This window comes from Pygoscelis adeliae, unplaced genomic scaffold, assembly GCF_000699105.1.
Source record: "Pygoscelis adeliae isolate BGI_AS28 unplaced genomic scaffold, ASM69910v1 Scaffold413, whole genome shotgun sequence".
Lineage (NCBI taxonomy): Eukaryota > Metazoa > Chordata > Aves > Sphenisciformes > Spheniscidae > Pygoscelis > Pygoscelis adeliae.
This window is the reverse complement of record NW_008824403.1, coordinates 1978536-1999207: the sequence shown is the minus strand read 5'-3', so window position 1 is coordinate 1999207 and position 20672 is coordinate 1978536. Positions and strand designations below refer to the sequence as shown.

Below are 20672 nucleotides of genomic sequence, written 5' to 3'. Positions count from 1 at the left end.
AGCCCACCCCTCCATCCTCACTGTCCCCCCCCAGACCGCATCCGCACGGCAAAGGGTCAGGCCACCGCATCCTTCTCAGCACTGTATTTATTTTCTGTCTAGACACTGGTGGATTTGATATGCAGCCCTCTAAACCCCTGCCACGGCTTCTGCTCCCTCTCATCAGGAGAGCAATAAAACAAATGATTTTTTGTGGGCAGTTACACACTTAATTCAAACTCTACCCACTGAAAAGCCTGAATGAAATTGCACAGAGTGCAGTTGGTGCCCCAGGAGTGTTTTCATAAATAAATCTGGAGGCTTCAGTGGGATCTTTAATACACGCTAAATAGGAGTCTGTCACAAACGCATCCTCTTGCTATGAGGCGGCAGAATATATCTCATTCACAACAGCAGATCAATCCACACAAATTTTCCTCAAGTGGTTTCTCAGTGTCTCTAATGACTTGTCCTTTCTGGTTGCAGAGAAGCATATTTGCAGTAACGGCATACCGCAAATTACTTCACTTGCTTCCAAGATGCTGAAGCTGCCCTTAAGCTTAATGTGGCAAGTTATTGCAGGTATCTGCTCTTCTTTTCTTTGAGGTACCATGAGAAAAGCCTTGCTGCCTGTCTCCCTCCCAGGTCTTGTGTTCCTGCATGTTTATTTTTGGTGTGGGAACAAACTGAGCTCTCCAGTTCAGGCCGTTCATCTGCCCAAGAGAAGACCCTGGGTGGGGGATGCTCACTGGCGGAGCTTCGGCCCCGCACCCAGTCGTTTCACTCCCCAGACTCTGTTAACTGAGCAAGTGCTGCTGGCATAGCATTTCCAAATGTACTCCCGTGGGGCAGGAACACCGTGTCGCTTCCTGGAGCTGCCTGCCTTGGAGCAGGGCTTGCTCTCAGACTCCCTCTTTACTTTTAAGAATATATTTCTATAGCATCAGCCTTCAGCTTGCTATTTAGTTTTGCTGGGATACACACTACCTGAAGCACACAGACATTGCAAGGTCAAAGCAAAGCAAATTAATGTTTTATTTTGACACAAGAAATGTTACATCCAGCCAAGTGATTCGACACCTGCACGCATCCTTTTCAGCATCCTCCCCACCCCAAGCCGCCTTCCCACCATAGCATCCCATCCAGTGCAGGGCACTTCTGCCACTCCTGCTCCCAGCCTAAAATGCCCCAAAAAAGACATCTTGAGAGCTTCCCAGCTTTTACGAGGAGATGACACAACCACCAGTTGTGACCAGCGCTCCCTGTAACGCACTGCTCCCTCTGAAGTTCAGCCTGGAAAGTGCCCTGGCAGCCACATCCCCAGCCCTGCGCCGTGGGAAGGAGGGATGACCGGCATGTGATAGATCACCACTTTTAGCCCTGTGACAGGCATAAGAATCTACTGTTGGGTCTTTCATAGGTTTTATCTCTATGCAGAGCCGCAAAGAAAGTGGAAAAGGCAGCCAAGCACTTTGATGTGGATCAGCATAGAGAGTTCCCGGCATTCAGGCGGCCACCTCAGACTCCCCAGGTCACCAGAGGACATTTGCTTCCTCCAGCTAAGGGCCCAGACCTCTGAGAAAACCCTGCTCCAGCCCCAGGAGCCTGGCATGGGTGAAAATATATTGGGAGGGAGGGAAGGATTTCCATATGAAAGAAGGAGACAACTTGGGAAGAAACAGGGAGACTGCAGCGTGATGCTAACATGAAAAGCACACTCATGAATATGGGCTTTGTAGGAGAGCCTATAAACACCCATTTCCGCGCTTTGCAAGCGCAGATTTATTTTGCATGCAGGACAAACGCTTGCATGTCCCAGCTTGGTACCGCACTGCCAGAGGGGCTCCGGGCCCTTCCAGCAGAAACCTGCAGTGGCATGCTCAGGATGCTCCCATGCTGCTGCCACAAGACTCAGACCCTGCAGACGGGGACACACCTGCAGGTCTCATCCTCAAAAGCACTGCTCTCCATGACTTCCACTACTGGAATAGGAATGAGGGGTCCGCAGCATACTGCTTGCAACACTGCCTATTCCTCCTCTTCCCCTGTATGCGACCCTGCTCCCTAACTCACAGTCACAGTCTGGGAGACCCCGGGACCCCAGCACAGCAAATACTGGGAGATACAGTTCCCTAAGGCTGAGGTACTTTTTGTGTTGAAGGATTCTCACATGTATTTCACAGTTTCTTTAAACAAAATCCAAGCCCAGACCAGCAAATTGAATCCTTTACCATGGTGCTGAATGTCGTACAAATTTCTAAACCTAAAAAAAGCAATCGATTATGACGCTCTTTAAATAATAACCGCGCAATTACATCATGAGAGACAGGAAAATAGCGAGAGAGTTTATAAAAAAAAAAGCCAGGCTTACTCAGCTTTTAATGTAGCACAAGTGTTCACTAAGGCATCCTTGGAATGAGAATTCTGAATTAAGGTTGATGATAGCCTGAAATAATAACCTCCATACTGTCTACAAGCCTTTTATTCTATTAACTCCTGCATCTCGAGCAGGATGATAACTTCACTCAGTAGTGGTCAATTAGCACTTTTTCTTACCGCTTGTGTTTTCTGCAGATACCGTCTCTGCAATCCAGCCTGTGCTGGTGCCAAGAGCACTTGCAAAAAGCCTTTCTATTCAACTGAGTTTTAATGACTGAGAAGCTTTGCTGCTGGGGAATTTTTGGTCCTTGGGATGAAAATAAATGGGACATGCCTTTATGTCTCACTACTCTGCACTTTGCCAGTTCTTTTTTGTACAGAAATATCACCCGAGTCCCCAGGAGATGGACCAGCACATTCATAACACCAGCCCTCTGGTCTCCGCAACCTGGTTCAGCTTCATTTCTCCTCTATAGGTTCAGACCCCCTCACATTTTTTAGGAATATCTTGACCCCGTGAACTGTCATTTATATCCCACACCTGGTCTGTCACCAAGTTTGTGCCAGGATCGCTGCAAGGGTGACAAGGACACATGCTAGCAAGTGAGGCCACTGAGAGCAGGCACCACAAGACCCTGCTTCATTGCACAACCACCAGCATCCTGAGGACCCTCCTCTGTCTGGGACCCTTGGAAGCTACTATGAAAAAAAAAAAAGAGGGAGTGACTCACTGTTGTGAGCTACAATGAAATAAAAATTACTTAGCAGAGGACCAGCTGCCCTGGTCACAGCAAGGGACTACCTTGCTCAGGATCCCATCTCACCCAGCATCCCAGCTCCAGCTGTGGCACACAGCAGACTCCCAAAGAAGGGTGCAACAAGAGGGTAAGTTTAATGGTATGTCCCGGGATGTGCCACCAGTCATCAAGAATTTGTGGCCCTGGGACTTCCTGAACCAGGTCACATCTTGTCTTTATCGCCTCCAGAAGACAGCAGTGTCGGTTGCCCGCCTCTGGCATTCAGCCCCGGTGAGGGACGCCAACCAAGGTCCTTTTGCCCACAAAGCGTCTTCTGCAAACTGCAAAGCTCCCCCAGGAACGCAAACCCCATGTAAGCAAGCGACACCAAGGTGAGGCACTGGGAGGCTGAGGAAGGAAGACGGACATGTTTTCGGACAAGCTCTGGATGGGAGCCGAGCACAACACGGACTCCCCACCCCCGGCACAGGCCACAGCAATGTATCTGCTCCCAGCGCTCCCGGGATGCTTCTCCAACCCCATGTGCTGATTTGGGAAATGATCTGGTTAGGAAAAAAGCACAAGTGTCTTCTACAGCTCATCTCCACCAAGCAGAGCCATCCTCCTCCAGAAGAGGTGCAAGGGGAGACGTAGGGGGGGACCCTGTGGGGACTGAGAATTGCCTTAGCAGCAATGTCTTGCAAGACCAGGGCCACAGGAGATAATAGGTGAGGAGAAGCAGAAAGGCACTGTCCTCTGTGTCTGTGGCGTACTATGGAGAGGAGGAACAGGGTAGACTGGTCCCTGGCACTGCCGCGGGAATGCAGAGGTGACTTGGACAAAGCAATGCCTAAATACAGCGTAGGCAGCAGCAAAGAGCTTTTCTGATTTATACTCAACACCCAGGTACAATAAGCAATTCAGTAAATAAAATTAAATGCCAGCTGGAAAGGGCTCAGACTCCCAGGGAAGCTTTCCCTTAGGAAGAGCTGATTCTTCAACAATCTGACATTTAAAGTGTCCTAAATTCCTTAAACTGGACTCGTAACTGGAAAATGCAATGGTGGCTACCACCTCTGTAGTGACAAAAGGGAAAATTCAAGTCCTGATTCCCTTGGCCCCTTCCCCTGCCTGGTATTTTTCCATGGCCTGGTTACCCTTTGGACACATCCCAAGTTCCTTCCTGCGGTGGTCTCTGAAATTCATTTATACCAGGAAATTACCCTGCCTGTTTTTCTCCATAGACTACATGTGTCCAGGCTGACAAATCACAGCAGGACTGGATGTCAACCATGATTTAACTCTTCACGTCCAGGGCCAGGCCCTTTTGAAGGACGCCTGCCCTCTCAGCTCCATGGTGCAAAGCATGTCAGGTCTGGCAACTCCAGGCAAGCATGTCAAGCCTGCAGCCTCTAGGAGAGGCTCGTTTCAGCTACCCTTCACTGGATCCTCTCTGACAGATTCCAAGGTCCTCCTTGGAACTGCTCACATCACTCGGGATATGGGCACACAGTGGTTTTATGCAGGTATATGCTCTACTGCATGGTGGCAGCCGATGCACAAAGCAGCATGTGGATGCCATCAGCATGGAGGGTGCTGCAGACAGTCCCGGGACATGTGGCAGCAAAACCAACACCACTGCTGTTGCAGGCTGGAGCAGGACAGGACATCTGTCAGCACAAGGAAGGGGCTTCAAGGAGTGGAGCCACAGGGCTGTGCAGAGAGCAAGGCTATTTCTCAATGAGACCAGGTGTATTGCAGGTATTTGTACAGGATGGAACATGACAGGGGTTGTTGTGCAGCCAACGAGCTTGTGGGGGCTGAATAGATCTCACCTCCCCAACATACAGCTGAGCCACAAGTGCCTTCAATAATTAACATCAGTTTCTTACAGCTACATCAGACTTTGTGGTACATCAGCTCCAGGGGAAGGACCAGTGACTTTTCTGAATCTGGAGCACTCCTGGCACAGATGCATCCCCAGCAACCAAGCGGAGGTGCCACATGAGCTCTTGCTGTGAGCACTGACAGCTGTGGAGGCCATGCCTGCTTAACAAGGGAAAGATGGTCACTTCTGCTTTAAAAGACTCCCCGGTCCCCACACAGGAACAGATCACACCCATGATGGGGCATGGCAGCCATGGCAGATAGCCACGTACAGATTTGGGGTTGACTGTAGCCTTTAAACTCACATTGTGAATGATTTGGAGAGACCCTGGGTCCTTCTGCAGTGGTGATTCATTTGCAAAGCCTGTATACATGGGAAACCTTCTGACCTAGACACATATTTCAAGCAGAGCAAGTGCCTAGTGCCCACTCCTACTACCAGCAAACTGCCCAGACCGGTGCCACCCATCCTGCTTGGCAAGGTTTTCTGTAGAGGACCAGGGTCAGGAGGAGGGAGATTAAACCGCAGGGCTAGACCAGGGCTAACCCCAGCCAAGGTTCCCATATCCTCCAGCTCAAATGGCCACGCAGAGCCCGCTGCTAGAAGACAAGAAGAGTTGGAAAAGATGATTAATAGAGGCTTGGAAACAAAGCTGGCTTGATTTCTTTTGAAATGGAGAGCAGTTCCTCTGACAGCAGCCGGCATGAGCCTGCACAGCTTCCAGTGGGAAGGAAGATAAGCGTTTGCCTGGATGCAGTCCAAACCAGTGCGAAGGGAGAAGCATTAAGGAAGCGAGAGGTTCACAAGCAAACCCATGGCTCTCAGTCCCAAGGTGCTGAGATGGGCTTGTAGGACCCCAGCTTGGCCAGGGGCCACCCTGGAGCGTGCCACCCCTTGCCTCTACACCTGGAGACAGCATCAGGCAGACTGGCATGGTCACAGCCACCTGCGGGACAGCTGCGTCCTCACCCCTGCATGAGGCAGAGCAGAGATCAGGCAGGAGACGGACTCTTCCAGCAAAGCCAGCTGGGCCAGGAGATGCAGGGAGCTGGTTTACAGCCTCTGGCAGAAGCTCCAGGAGCTGTGACAGGAGCTGGCCAGGATGGAGGGCAAAGCTGCTGGTTGTTTCAAAGTCTACATTGCACTGGCCCTATAAATCAAATGGGGAGATGTAGTAAACTCATCATGGTGGGATTAAATGGATTTCTTGCTGGTATTATGCCAATGCCATCGAGCCTTGCTTCATCTCACTGTCATTTCCAGGGGCTTTAAATAAAAGCTTCTTCCCTGCACTGTTTGTGATGTGGGTAAGCAAAACACCAACTCGTGGCCGGAGGGATGGGGAAGGCAGCACCAAGCATCTGCGCTGCACACCACCACCTGCGAAATGGGGAAGAGATCAGGGTGAGCTACCCCAAACCAGTGTGGGAGGGGAGCTCTGGTCCCCCTCACCCAGCAGGATTGCAGAAGACCTGGTGGCCTGCACTGGACTGCTCCAGTTTGCACCTGTGGCAGGTAGTCCAGCCACAAACCACACAAGCTAAGGGAATGATTCTTTTAATTAGAAACAAACCCCATCTATTAAATAGCCTGCAACACTTAAGGGGCTGTTTGTAAAGAAAATGTTTTATTTCCAGGGAGATGGCTCACTTATGACAGCTGTAAAACCCCATTAATGAGAGGATAAGAGCTCTAGAGCTGTTGCGAAATCCACTGGCTCATTTCTTGCCTTTAGTGTTGCTCACAATTCAATTTGCACTCAGGATCATTTGTTTAGCAGATGTTAGTACAGCAAAGGCAAGTTAACAGCATCCAGCACTCCACTCCCAAGGCACGACCGCATGCTCCCAAAAGCCCACCTGCATGACTCACAGGGTGCATCTGCGACCCCCCTGCCAGGATGGGGCCAGCACACAGCCTCTCCCTGCTGCAAGCACTGGTGCATGTGGCCCCAACCGCTGCTCGCTGGGCTCTTGGCAGCTCCCTTGGGTCACACCAGGCAGCTGTCCCTCTGCAGCCCACCCCTACCCAGGGGTGCTCGTAGGTGCCAGGGGCAGCTCTGCAGAGCCCCAGCAGCATCTTTTGGGCTTTACTCCCCCCCCCCCCCCAATACCCAGCCCATGAGGGCAGGTCCCTTTACAGCTCCTCTCTTGTAAGGGGCAGCAGCCTGTACTATGGCTATGATAGCACTGGGGGCGGGAAGAGCAGGGCAGTGCCCCATCCCAATCCTAGTCCCTCTCCCACAAGGACAATAAAAAAAAATATAGATGCCCATAGGAACTCCACTCAGCTTTGCACATTGAATGGGGAGTCAATTAAACCAGACAGCCTCTCCTGGAGCTCATTCTGTATGGTGTAATTAAACACTACCAACAGCTTTGCACACCCATCTTTAACAAGGAGGCAGGAAAACCCGGCTGTTAAAGCTCCAGCACAAAGTTACACCAGGGCAGAGATGCCAACCAATTGGGTAGGAAACATCTGGGGCAGAAGGGCTGCTGATGCCAACAGTCCCAGGCACCTCCTGTCATTGATGCCTTCGTGACACCGAGATACAAGTGCAGCTCATGTTGACTGTTGCACTGAATTGCAGTGCATTGTCTCCATTTATTTGATTTGTAACACCTGAAGGAAAATGCTTTTGCTGTCCTCATGCACTCTAAGCATTTGCCTTCAAAATAAAAGCTCTGGGGACCTCTCATCACATGCTTTTCTTCCCATAAAGAAAGAGCAAGATCCAGTCTTTTTGAGCTGAATTGCAGAAAAGTGCTCGAGCCCTCTGCTGCTGCTTCGCCTTGCTCAGAGGCGACCTTGCAAAGGTTGTTTTTGAAAGCAGCTGTCTCCTCCTGCTGCAGTTTTACATCAGAGCTGACTTCCCTGCTTTACCTGGAGGACTTTGAGAGCCTTTGGAGAGTCGGAAAAGTAGCAGCATGGCTCAGGCTCTTCCACCCTGAACCGTAATCGCAGGACTTGACCCGACATGAGTGCCTCTGCTTTTCCACTGGCATCATGTGGCAGCTCACCTGCATGGCGCAGCCCTGTGCACCTCTGCGGGACGGGAACAGGTCATGTCTGCTGGGGGTCTGGGTCATTCCCCTCTGTGTCCGGCGAGCTCTGGCAGGATTTCCTCCTCTCCAGGCGTGCAGAGGGCCATGGGGGAGGTATGCGATGGTGTGTGTGTGCGCGCTGTGCTCAGCCCGGCTCCTCCGGCTCTGTGCACGTATGCACGACCCAGCTCCCAGGGACAGTGACATGGATGTGAATGGCCTGGGTGAGTCCCAAAGAAAAGCACAGGGCAGAACTGCTGAGAAAGAGCTTGTCTCTGCTCTTGGGAATGAGTGGAAATCCAGTTTCTCCCAGTGCATGTACTGGTTTCTTTCTCATCGCAGATACCTCACTCTTGTGCAATGCACTTTGTGGTCCGTAACCCAGATGCCCATCCTGAAGCACAACGTGAGGGGCATCACTGTGTGCAGGGACACCAGGCAGCTGCAGCGTGCCCCGGGCGCCACGTACTTCCAGACACCTTCACACAGCTACCCGGCCCCTCTACAGCCCTGTGCAGCCGGGCACCCACCCACAGGAGCACAGCCTCTCTGCCAGCCCACTCCAGGAGCCAGCACCAGCCAGAGAGCTCAGCCCTTACACTTAGAGGAAGAAAAAGAAATATTTGAATTATTTACTTTGCAATTGACTCCAGTCCCTCAGATCAAGACAGTCAGAACAGCAAATCCAAAAAAATGTTTCCCTAATTCTGCAATACTCCAAAACACTGTTTTGCTCTAAAATATTTAGCTTGCTCCAACAACACTGTTAGTGTTGTACCAGATCTCACTCCTGTCTCTCACTTTCTCATCGCCTCTCCTCCCTCCCCCTCCTGTTTTTCCCATCTGTGTTTGGAGCAGAGGAAGTGGAGATGAAACATGGGCTGCTGACTCTTCCTGCAGGCTCCGAATCGCCCAAACCAGTCGACTCACTTCAGTCTCTGCATTTCTTTTTCCACTGCTGACAAGCTCTGCAAAGATCACAATGGATTTACTCTTCTCCCAGTGCAGCGAGGAAGATGAAACATGAGTGCTCAGTGTATTGTTACAGAAACTGCAAAGAGAGGCTCTGCAAATACAATGGTTGGAGGATCCAGAAAGGCTCTGACCTGACCCAGCACGGGGCCCTGGTTAAACAATTTACCAAGGGCTGCCAAGGGGCTGTGCAAGCATCACGCAAGGCAGCCTGCTGCTGGTTGCAGAAATTCCCTGCTTATTCCCTTTGTTAGTTTCCCCCCCGCCTCTGAAGGAAAAAAATGGGTCTTGAAAGCTCCCACCAATTCTGCAGTGAACTGTGGCATTAAGGATGCAGAGGAAGGTGACCCCACCAGATTATGGTTCACTCAGCAGCAGCCTGTGGGTGTTGCTCACCCGGAGAGCAGAGCCATCTCTGGCAGCTCCCTGCCCTACTTCTCTTTCATAAATGCATAATTGTGACATTGTGTTATATAATTTATAGAAACGGGAGGAATTGGGCAGAAAATTGCTCTATCCGCATCATGCCCAGGAGGAATTTTTGCTCTGAGTAACTGGCTGTCACCAGTGGCCAGACCCACCACTGACCGCAGGTTCCTGGGAACATCACACAGTGTAAGGGTGCTGCGGGGGCTGGGGGCTTTACACCCCCAGGGCAGCAGCGCAGCACAGCGGGCCCATCCCACCGCCCCGGAGCAGGGCACTGGGGGCAGCCCCAGCCCCGGACAGCCCCATGGTTGAGATCAACGTGGGAAGCCCACCTGCAGGTCTGGACCAGCGGGGCCCATGGCCAGGCAGGCACAGCATCTTGGCTTTCTCCTGCTCCCTCTGAAGGAAAAAAATGGGTCTTGAAAGCTCCCACCAATTCTGCAGTAAACTGTGGCATTAAGGATGCAGAGGAAGGTGACCCCACCAGATTACGGTTCACTCAGCAGCAGCCTGTGGGTGTTGCTCACCCGGAGAGCAGAGCCATCTCTGGCAGCTCCCTGCCCTACTTCTCTTTCATAAATGCATAATTGTGACATTGTGTTATATAATTTATGTTACATCAAGACTGGGGCCATCCTTGTGCAGCTTATTCCTCTGGGTGTTTGAGCTGCCGGGGAGGAGGGACGAGAAGTGCTTGCAAGGGGTTTCCTCTATTGGAGGACTGATTTTGGGAGGCCCCGTGCTGCAGGCCCACAAACAGCCACTACTTTAGAAAAAGCTTTTAGAGTTGAGAAGAGAGTCTGAGAGGCCCTGTCCGACAGCACACAAGCAAAGTGGGTTGCATAGAGACCAAGGTCTAAGTTCAGAGCAGACCTTGGTCTGGCATGAGGGTGCAGAGGTGCCATCCCCTGCCTGCACCATGCACGTGCCAGACCTTGCACAGCTCCCTGGCACGCTGCTGTAACCACGGGGCGTCGGAAAGACCCCAGTACATCAGCAGAGACTTCCCCAAACAGCCTGCTGCTTTTCCAGTGTTCCCTTACGTGCTGACCGAGGACGCAAGAAAGGTGCAGCCACGAAGGGGTCAAACCCTCCCCGCTGCTGCCTATCCCACCTGCGGTGCCTGCAGGACAGGCTGCAGAGCCAAGCAAGCCAGCGTTCGCTGGACCGGCATCCTCCCAGAGGAGGGTTACATACTCACAGCCACAGTCAGACTAAACCAGCCAGAAAACATCTGTGCAGAGCGGCAGGAATTACAGTGCAAGGGCTCATTTCCCAGAAGGTGCTAACGCAAGCAGGGGCTCTGGGTGCCAGCACCCCCGCGGTGCCTCCGCACCTCCCACGGGACAAGCTGCGTGTGCGCCACGTTTCCACCTCCTCCACCCGCCGGGAGGACGGGGCTCAGCCTGTCCCCGGACACGCGTTGCCTGGTCCTGGCTCAGCCCCTGCCTGGAGCCCTGCCCTGCACTCCCAGCGCAGGCAGCGTAGTCCCAGCTGCAGCTCCCTGTCCTTGGCACACGGGATTTCGCTGGGATCCAATAACTCGGCTCATCCCCTGAGCCTCCGCTCTCATCCCACCAGCAGCAGGACAGCCGGCTCCAGCCTGCATCCTCCCTCGCACCAGGGCAGCGGGCGTCTCTCGCCTCTCCCCCAGCCCGCCGGGGTGATGAGTTTTGCAGGCACAGCAGGACTTCCCGCATCAACCCACTCAGCTGTTTAACCTGGAAATGAGTCTGTCAGCCCCAGGAATGACAACACTGCCCCAGCTCTGGAGCCTCCAACCTTCACCCAAGCAAAGCATGAGACCTACCCATCAGGGAGAGGAGACCCAGCCATGGGTAGGGCAGAGGCACTGCGCTGCTAACGGTCATTGTCCGTGCCATTTCTCCCAATGCCACAGCAGTGACCCTGTGCACGGACACCATCGGTGAGCCCCAGCACAGCCTCGTAACCACTGCCTACCACCAGACCTCCTCATGAGACAGGGATGCTCAGCAAGGCACCACCAGGAACCAATGGCAGACAGCAAACAGTCCTTGCTGTCCCCAGAGGGAACTTGCTTCTTCCATTAATATTTTTAATTGATTGCCACTGATTTTTGATGTGTTGAAGCCTATGCAATGGAGAAGCCGATGCAGCGGGGTACCTAGGAGCTGTGGGAAGGATGGCTGCAAACCCAGCTCCAAGCAGAGCCTGGGGCCTCAGCTCGGGGAGGGACAGGGCAAGGAACACCCTGGTGCCACCAATTATTGCCTCCCCATAGCCAAATGGCCCAGGCACCAAGGTACGAGGTGGTGTCCAAACACAGTTAAGCACCTTATACTCTCTGCGCGCATGGCTCTTGAGAGAGATTTGCAAAACAGAGCTGCTGTCCCTTTTTTTTTCATTGAAGGCTACAGCCCTGCATGACAAGCTGGGCTGCTGCCTCGCAATCCAGTTTGACTGAGGTTTTTAATGCCACCTGACAATCTGTGGAAAAACGTTGCATGCAAACGGATGCTCTGACCAAGTTTGAAGTGCAAGAGAGAATCAGAGGTGCCAGTTGGCTGTTAGGTGCAGCTCCTAGGGGATCAGCTCCTGGTGTTGCATAATTTAATGTTTTAACTAATTAACTAAATGACTAAAAAAAAAATCTTTCCTGGTAAGACAAGCAGATGACACAGGCTGATGGTGCCATAAACAGCAAGTAGCACGTGTTGCTAGTGCCAGTGATCTGAATCACCCAGGGAACAGCCACAGCCCCAAAAACACCTTGAAACCATGAACACAAGGTCAAGCTGGGACCTGAGGGCACAGGTGCTACGAAGGATGAGAGACTGGGTAGAGGGAAGCAATGGCTGAGGACATGACCTGGGGGGCCACAGCCAATGAAAACAACCAGGCTACCCCGCAGTGGTGAGACCATTGGTAAATGACTGTCCTGTGCTAGACACAGCACCCAGAGAAAAATAAAATGCAGGTTAGATATGACCTCTGGAGGTCTCTGCTCCAACCTTCCGCTCCCAGCAGGACTGTTGCAAATATTGGATCCAGACATTTGAGTTTTGGAGACCCCTCACAACCACTTCTCTAGTGACCTGGTTCAACACCACACCAGCCTCCTAACACAAAAAGGTGGGGGAGAGCTGCCTGACCAGCAAAACAAGCCTTCAAAGGGAATGGTATGAAGGGCAAGACATTACAGGCACAGTTGGTGGACACAGACACGTGGGAAGGGGAACTGAACCCTCCATCACTGCGAGAAGAAACCAAACAGCACCTCAGGGCTAAAACGTGACACTCAACAAAAGCCACCTCAAAATCACTAGCAGTTTTTCTACAGTGAGAGAGATCAAACACTGACCAGCTTACCTGCCGCTGCAGGCTTGAGCACAAGGAAGAGCAAACCCTCCTCCACACGTAGGGGAGTACCTATACCTTCCTGCATCGCCTAAATAGCCTGACTAGGACCAGCTGGGGTGCACGAAGCCAGTGGGTGGCCAATAAAAAAAGCAAGTGAGGGCAATGCACAGGTGTGTTGTGCTATGGGATTGGGTTGGGTGCCAGGAGAGCTGTCAATCTTACTCAGCTGTCAGAGCCCTCCCAAGGTAGCTGCTGACGTGCAAGCTGTGAGAAGCCCCCATACCAGCTAAATCAGCCTTCCATCATACCTCTGTTAGCCTTTTTGTCCTGCTCATACCTACAGGCATTTGTCATCGCAGCTTCCTAGGGTGTGGGTGTGCAGGGCAGTGGCCGGGGAGCAGCGCCCTGTGCTCTGGGATGCTGCCCTTCCCGTGGGCATCTTCCTATTTCTTTCCCCCTTCTTACGACTGAGTCAGCCCCCACGCAAGCCCAGCGTGATGACAGCGAACCAGGCACGCGAGCTCTTGCACGGGGCCTGCAGCCCTGTGGGAAGTGCCTCGGGGCTGGGACGGGTGGCGAGCCTTTTTGGGGCGTGGGGGAGCAAGATGGGAAACAAGTTGATGCTGGATGCAAAGCGCAGGGCCTGCCGCACAGTTTGGTCCCGAGTCTGTGGATGGGCAGCCTATGGGTTGCATCGGTCTCTGCTTTTGCATGATGCTGTGCTCGGGGAGGCGGAAACAGGCATTTGGGGTGCAGAGCAACCTGTGCCTCTGCTGGGGTGAAGGTGGCCGAGGGAGGAGCAAGGGGATGGAGCGGGGTGGCAGCCTGGGGGTACTGCTGTTTAGCCTGGCTGGAGAGCTCGCCATTCTCCAACCACACAAAGCTGCCACACAGCTCTTTGGTGAGCCATAGCCAGAAATATGTCCCAGCCACGCAGTGGCCTCCTTCAAAGAGCGTACAATTAAAAAGCAAGTTTGCAATTTGATAATTTGTAGAGAAGAAATTAATTGCTACCTGTACCCTGCCTCGGTCTGCCTGCTGTGATGACTGGCGCGCACACCGGTTCAGGAGCTCCCGGGGAAGGGTAATTGGCAGGGGAGGGAACCGCAGGAGCCTGGCACGGCGATGAGAGACGCCGCTCACCCTATGGCCTCAGCCATGGCCACGCACACCTCTGCATCGGGCACACCGCGGTTAGAGATATTCAGGTTATACCGCCCGTTCCCTGCAGTGGGGGTAGGACCCTTCCTAGATGCCGAACGCAGAAAGTTCTGCCTCCGCCACAGCCCCTGTTGGGAAACCGCCAGCCTGCTCTGGCCGTGCTCTCTTTTGGGGCAGGAGAGAGCTGGAACAGGTCCCAGCTTGAGATCATGCTGAGGTCTCGGCTCTTCAGGCTGCCTCAACACACCTTTCAAAGCAGGTTTCTTTGTATTTTCTCATTGCTACTGGAACCAAAACACGTTATCTGTGCAAAGTCCTAGCAACCCAGCAGCAGTGCTTCCCGGGGAGGGGCGTGCAGGGGCCCCATCCCCGCATAGCACAGCGGCGAGGAGCCACTCACCCCTCCGTGGGACTGCTCCTTTGGAGCATCACCTCGCAGGGTGCCCACGTTCCCACTCCCAGAGGAGCCCCCTCCCCGTGCTTCGCATGTAGGACGGGTTTTGGGTGTTGGCTCCTGTGCTTTTAAGCATGTGTAGGGGTAGCACGAAAGGCTTACCTGCCTCTCCTGGGGATGAAAGGCAGCCATCACACCCACCCAGCAGGAACCAGCCCAACCGCACACCTCCACCTCCGCTCTGTCGGGTGCTGCCTCGGTGCGATGGCTGGAGAGCCCAAGGGGAGCAGCACCCGCAAGCACCCGCAGGTCAGTGCCCACACAGACAGGACGGGGAGCAGGACGGTGCCGCAGGTGCCACAGCCCAGTGGAGCAGTCAGTGGGTTGGAAAGCCCCACGCCATGAAATCTGGAAACGATAGGCCAGGAATGGAGCGTGCAAATAGAAACCCCGAAGCGGTGGCTGAGAGCTGCCCCGGCATGTGTCGGCCGGTTCCCCAAAGCTGTGACCGGGAGAATGCAGGTCTCCATGTCACAAGCTTTGCAAGAGGTGAAGACAGCTGCAAAAATAAAGACCAGGATAAAAAACATAAGTTTATGACAAACTGCATGTACATCAGGAGCCCACAAGATTGATGAAAGAAGCAGTGAGCACAAGGAGAAATCTCTGCCCGGCCCAAAAAAGCAGAGTGTGACAAATCATGTAGGCAGCAACCCAGAAAAGGAGAGATATTTGATAAATATTTCTGTTCAGCATTTGGGAGGCAAAAGCCAAACAATACGGCACGTTATAAAATAAAATTGTTATAAAACACTTTCCATCCTATGAGGGCTTCAGGAAGATGTTAAACAATAGCTACTGAGGTTAGATTTTTATATCAGGAGGTCTGACACGTCGGCGAGTGTAAAGGGGCCGGGTAAGGAGCCGTCTAATTAGCGCCTGCGGGTCCCTGGAACTTCCCCTGGGGTCCCAGCGCTGGCGCCCTGCCCGTACCTCCATGGAGTAAACAGGATGTCCCAGGCCGGCCCAGCTGACATCAGTCCTGTGCTGAGGGGTGAAACGGCCGCCACCGGCTTCAATCGATAAAGGCTTGAAGCGGGGAAATATCATTAGTGTCAATTAGTACCATTTTATGGAAAAGAGATCTTGGCACATCTGTGTTCTTGAGATTGCTCCGATCAGTCAAACTTGTGACGGCGCTGATGTAAGAACCTTGCGTAAGGCATTTGGCAATTCCAGCTCTTGGAGCAAGCATGCGGAGTTAACGCATTGGAAATCCAGACACTCCAGAGGTCCCAGAGCCTTGCTGCAAACACGGCACCGCCGCTCGGCCGGGGTGTTTCCAGGGGCCTCCGGTGGGGATTAATTCTCAGCCTTCCATCGTTTAACACCTTCTTGGTTTCTCAGGGAAGGCAGAAGATGCCCAGGCTCTGGCGAAGCGATCCTGGCACAGACACAGCCCCAGGAGCAGGCTGTACCGCTAGCAAAGCACCCGACACCTGGGCGAGGGGGGGCTGCACCCAGGGAGGCTGGGGACACCCCCCAAAAAACGATGCCTCCCTAGGAAAGGGACTGAACACAGCTGCCCAGGAGGGCTTTGCAGCCCCCCTGCAAAGCTGTGCCCCGTATGGGGTCAGCATTTCAGAAGGAGGCAGGGAAGCTGGATAAAGCCCAAAGAGGAAGCCGAGGAGCGACAGACGGATGGGAAGACAGACTTTTCATGGAGAGAAATTCCCGGGAAAACAGCCACGCGGGCCAGAAAAAGAGGTTAAAGGGCCTACTTGATCCCAGCTTATTAAAGCTCTTTCTGATGTGATTAAATCTTTGGCAGTGCCTCTGTTTGGCAGACAAGGATGAAAGAAGGCTGTGGTTGGAAATAAGGCATGGGTTTCAATGCGTGAGGGTAGCTGGCCCCTGAAACGCTCTGTCACAGCCTGCGGTGAGTTCCCCATCCCTGGCAATGCTGTAACCGAGGTTTGGGTAGGCTCAGCCTGCGTGCCCCTGACCTGGCTGTCCTGCCGGCTTGTCTCTGAAGCTGCGTGAGGTCCCTCTGCACGAGACAGGTCTTCATCAGAAATGTGATACAGAGAAATCAGGAGCGGGCCGGTTCCCACCCCGGGGGGGGGAGCCTGCGGTGCCTGAGCAGCCCCAGCCCTCAGGGGATGTCCCACTCGGCCACACTCAGGCACTGCAGCTTGGACGGAAGCTCTGGCCTGTTGTCGTCCCACCAGGGATGCAGCTGTTTCCTGATGGATGGGGACACATCGCCTCCGCGCGCCAGGTGACGGAGGGCATGCGGCCGCAGGACCGCAGCTGAAGTGGGTGCAGCCACCAGCACCCGGGCACCCTGGGAAGGTTGTGGTGAAGCAAGCAGATGCACACAGCGATGAGCTCCCGGGAGACATGGGTCTCCCATCCCTGCACCACGGTGGTCCCCGGCATGACCGCCCTCATCGGTCTGAGCTTAGGTTAAACTGGGATGAACACGTTTCAGGTGGGGCAAGGAGCATGACGCAGCTCTGCAGCTCCACTATGGACAAAATCCGTGCTTGTGGACGGCTCACCCCCGTGCAGCCCTGCAGGCAGATGGAGAAGCTATTGATGGGCTTTCATGAATATTGGCATAAAGACAGCCTCAGGGAGGGATCTGGATTTATGGCTGGCCTCTCCCTGCCTGGCTGAGCCCTGTCCTTCATCGTTTACTTGGGGCAACAAATCATGGTCCCCGTGGGCTTGTCACTTGCCCGGTTTTGATGGACGCCTCTCCTAGGCAAATCCTGGTGAAGACTCCTGGTCGCTCCTTTTTAGAAGACAGTTTGCTGCTGACAAGAAGCAATAAAGGAAACTTGGCTGATGAATATACTGTCATCTTTGACATTCATGCTGGAAATAGAGGAGTGGATAAAAAGGTGATGATAAGCAGCATGATTAGAGACCCACAAGGGGAAATGAACACGTACTTCAAATGGGAGGCAGCAGAGCACAACACCTGAGCCACGATTAAAGATGGATCCTGCAATTTGTCTTTGTGTGGAGGCTACCGGCTTCTCTGTAATTCGGCATGTAATTGGAGTAATTACTCAGAGTTCACCCTAAGGAGCGTGGTGGAACATCGTGTCTGGTTGTTTCTCTCTCTGGTGATGTGGCAGCTCCTTGTAAATCACTCTGAAGTACCTGGGTGTGATGCCAAAGGAGCTGGCCGCAGGCAGGGCAGCTCCATGCTACCGTCATCATGCACTGGGGCCACAGCTGAGCAGGGCTGTGCTGGCCCCTGCACCCAGCCTGTGGGAAGGGAGCAAGAGTCCCTCAGCCCAGCGCACTTGGCAGTAGAAGTAGTGCCCAGAAATTAATTGCCCATCAATCATTTAATTCATGCTCTTTTCCCCTCAGTCCTCCACATCAGCACCGCTTGGCAGGCTGGGCTGCCCATAATCCCTGCTCCGCATTCAGAGCTGCACATAATCCCTTCCAGCAGGCAGCTGCCCTTCCTGGTCATTTCCCTCTGCTCCAGCCTCCTAAACAGCCCTCTGCCACCGGCCGCCTCTTCCCTGCAGCTCGGGGATGTGCCATGGCAGTGCGCTGCCCGTCAGCGGCAAAGCGTCCACCAGTGGTGTGGTGATGCCAGCTCAGTTTAGTGAAGGCATAATGAGCCTGCCATGGCATGCTCATTATGGCAATCCCAGATACCAGTCTGTGGGCTACTGCCCTGGGGTTCCCAGCGGTGGCCAATGCCCAGCCGAGCTCCGTGGGCGCAGCGAGCCTGCAGCAGACCCTGCAGCATCCCCTGCAGCATCCCCTGCAGCATCCCCTGCAGCACCCCCTGCCTCCCTGGCTGGCAAACCTCCCCAGCATCCCACTGAGTGTGCCAGCCCGGGGCTGGAGGCACCTCCCGGGCACAAGCCACAGGGCAGCTGGGCAAAGGGCCACAGCCCCCATCTGCCAGCACAGCATCGTGGGTGAAGCCACGCGCCAGCCAAGGGAACACGAGAACATTTATTTGCCACCTTGGGAACATCAGCTGAGGAGCGTGTTTGGCAGAGGAGGCTGGGCAGCTCATGGCTCTGACCACCAGCGGCATGGGGGACGCAGCGGCTGGAAGGGACGTTTCTGCCCTGCCCACAGCGACTGCTGCCGGGGCTTTGCCCACACCACGAAGCCAGTGGGATGGCAAAGCAGGGGCAGAGGGACCTGGCCTGGCTTTGCTCATCCCTGCTCCAGCACAAACCAAGAGCAGCACTGGCAGGCGTGAAGATGTGGGAGATCCCAGGGGGACGGGGGGTGCTGTGCGTATTTTGAAGCTCAAAGGGCGGAAGACTTTGCGCTCCATGAGCAACAGGGCACAGACTGGCTCATGGCCCAGTTTCGGTGGCTCCTCTTCCCAACGGAGGAGCTCAGCAGCACTGGAAATCAGGCTGTGACATTATGCAAGACCCATACACGGCTGCTTATCGTTTCTCAGAAGCCATGTAGCAATCCCGCTCCCCATGCTCCAGAGCGTTACCTGCTGAAAAGCACGTGTGCTGCAAACCACAAGGGCTTTCCTCTCCCTGGCCGCTGCCCTCGGGGGACTTGGGACATCGCCCTCTGGCAGGCAGGGAGCCTGCTCCACAAAGTGCCCACTTGGCTGGAGCTCGTGGTGCTTCCCAGCACCGGATCAAGCACACGGCCTGTTTTCCTGGCTACGGCGGTGCTCTGCCGAGAGGTGTTGATTAGCTTCGCTGGTTGCTAATTGCCAGGAAGAGCCTGGCGTGGAGGTCAGGGCAGCCATTCTCTGGGAAGAGGGAGGTAAGGGCAGCCTCCGCGCGGGACCGTCTCGGTTAAATGGGAGAGGGATCCGGCCCTGCTTGGGGAGAAGGGGTCCCACCAGTGCCAGGGCTGGAAAAACCCTGTTGCTGGAGGATGGTTCCCTTTTAAACTCCGTGGACTGACATTGGTTTTGAAGAAACACAGCCAAACCCTTCAAAATTTCCATCTGCATCTCACCTCACATCTGCATCTCACACATTGGAGGAAAACAAAAGACTACAATATCCAGAAAGTTCCTCCAAGGTGCACTGAGACAGCAGGGCCACAACCATGCGGTGAGCTGCTGCTTGCCCCTGTGTTTAACAGCTACCAGCACCACCCTCCTCAGTTTTAATATTTTTTTTAAATATTTTTTTTTCCCCAAATCACCTGGGGCTCCTTCCTCAGCTTCCCCCAGCAAAACGCCTGCGTGCACGTACAAACACCCACACCCCTGTTCTGCCACGCAGCCACGCGTGCCCGCGCGCCGGGAAAAGCACCATCCCACCCTCCTGCAGGACGCTGCTTGTGCTTTAAAGACTGGAGAGGATGACATGAAGAATCTCACGTGCCCATGTACAAATGCACACCCACGTGCGCTCACCCTCCCGCAGGCACTCATCCCCCTTGGCCAAATGTCCCGTAGCGCAGACAAAAGGGACGCCCTGCATTTCGGGCCAGGTGTTGAATGAAGCCGGTCTATGAGAGGCGGTGAGAGCGTTTAAAGCCTTCTGCTTATGACATCTAATAACAATAAGCCTCCTAAAAAGATGAAAGATGCCCTTTGGTTGCACTTTGGAAGCAAGAATAAGGCAGGAAGAAATGCCAGCCTTAAACTACTGTGAAAGCTGACGCTACCTGTTAACATTTAATGTGCAAAAAGCCTGTGTCCCACCACATCTTGAAAGAAGCCTCTTGCATTGTAAGTGTGACTGATAACAACTGGAGATAATTCATGCCTCCTCCTTGCGGGTGCAAAAGCTGCCAGCAGATATTATCTTTCCTGCTATCATTTTTCCCTCTGGACGCATAGGTTCACAAGGTGTGAACACAAATCCGTGCAGAAAGCCCAGTTGATGCTCTCCTAATGCAGAATATACTGTGGAGAGCAAGAGCCCTGGCTACAGCATGGCCTGGGAGCAAGGAACAGCCAAGGTTTGGGGCTTTCACCTGAACAGGCAGAATAAAGCACCACATCTTGATTTATTTTGCTTTTTGATTTATAGCCAAAGACTCCTGATGCAAAGCCTCCCATGCAACACGCATGAGAAGTTTCTTTGGGGCTGAAATTGTTTACTGGACTTAATATGACTAGCAGCAGGTTTTTAGTTTCCTCTCAAGCTCTCAAGGCTTTAAAGACGACACTGTTGGCAGGTATTTTCACCTAGCATCGTTCCGAAAGAGGAAAAATAGCTGAGGCCTCCAGGATTAACTGCCCTTTCTGTGAGAAACATTTATCACTGTTCATACAGCTCTCCACAATCTTTATTTCTATCAGATGCCTGTGACCAAAGATCTTTGCCCTAGCTGAAAGCATTTCTTCCCCATCAAACACAGAT

General features: G+C 53.5%; 1 protein-coding gene across 1 annotated transcript in view; it reads right to left on the bottom strand.

Moving 5' to 3' along the window:
- The window catches only part of LSG1 (large 60S subunit nuclear export GTPase 1), a 66331-nt gene extending 46547 nt beyond the window's left edge, over positions 1 to 19784 (bottom strand). The window contains exon 1 of the mRNA XM_009320411.1: positions 19718 to 19784. Within this exon, the coding sequence (XP_009318686.1) occupies positions 19718 to 19784 (67 nt within the window). The remainder of the gene's footprint in view (positions 1 to 19717) is intronic.
- Positions 19785 to 20672: the final 888 nt, after the last annotated feature.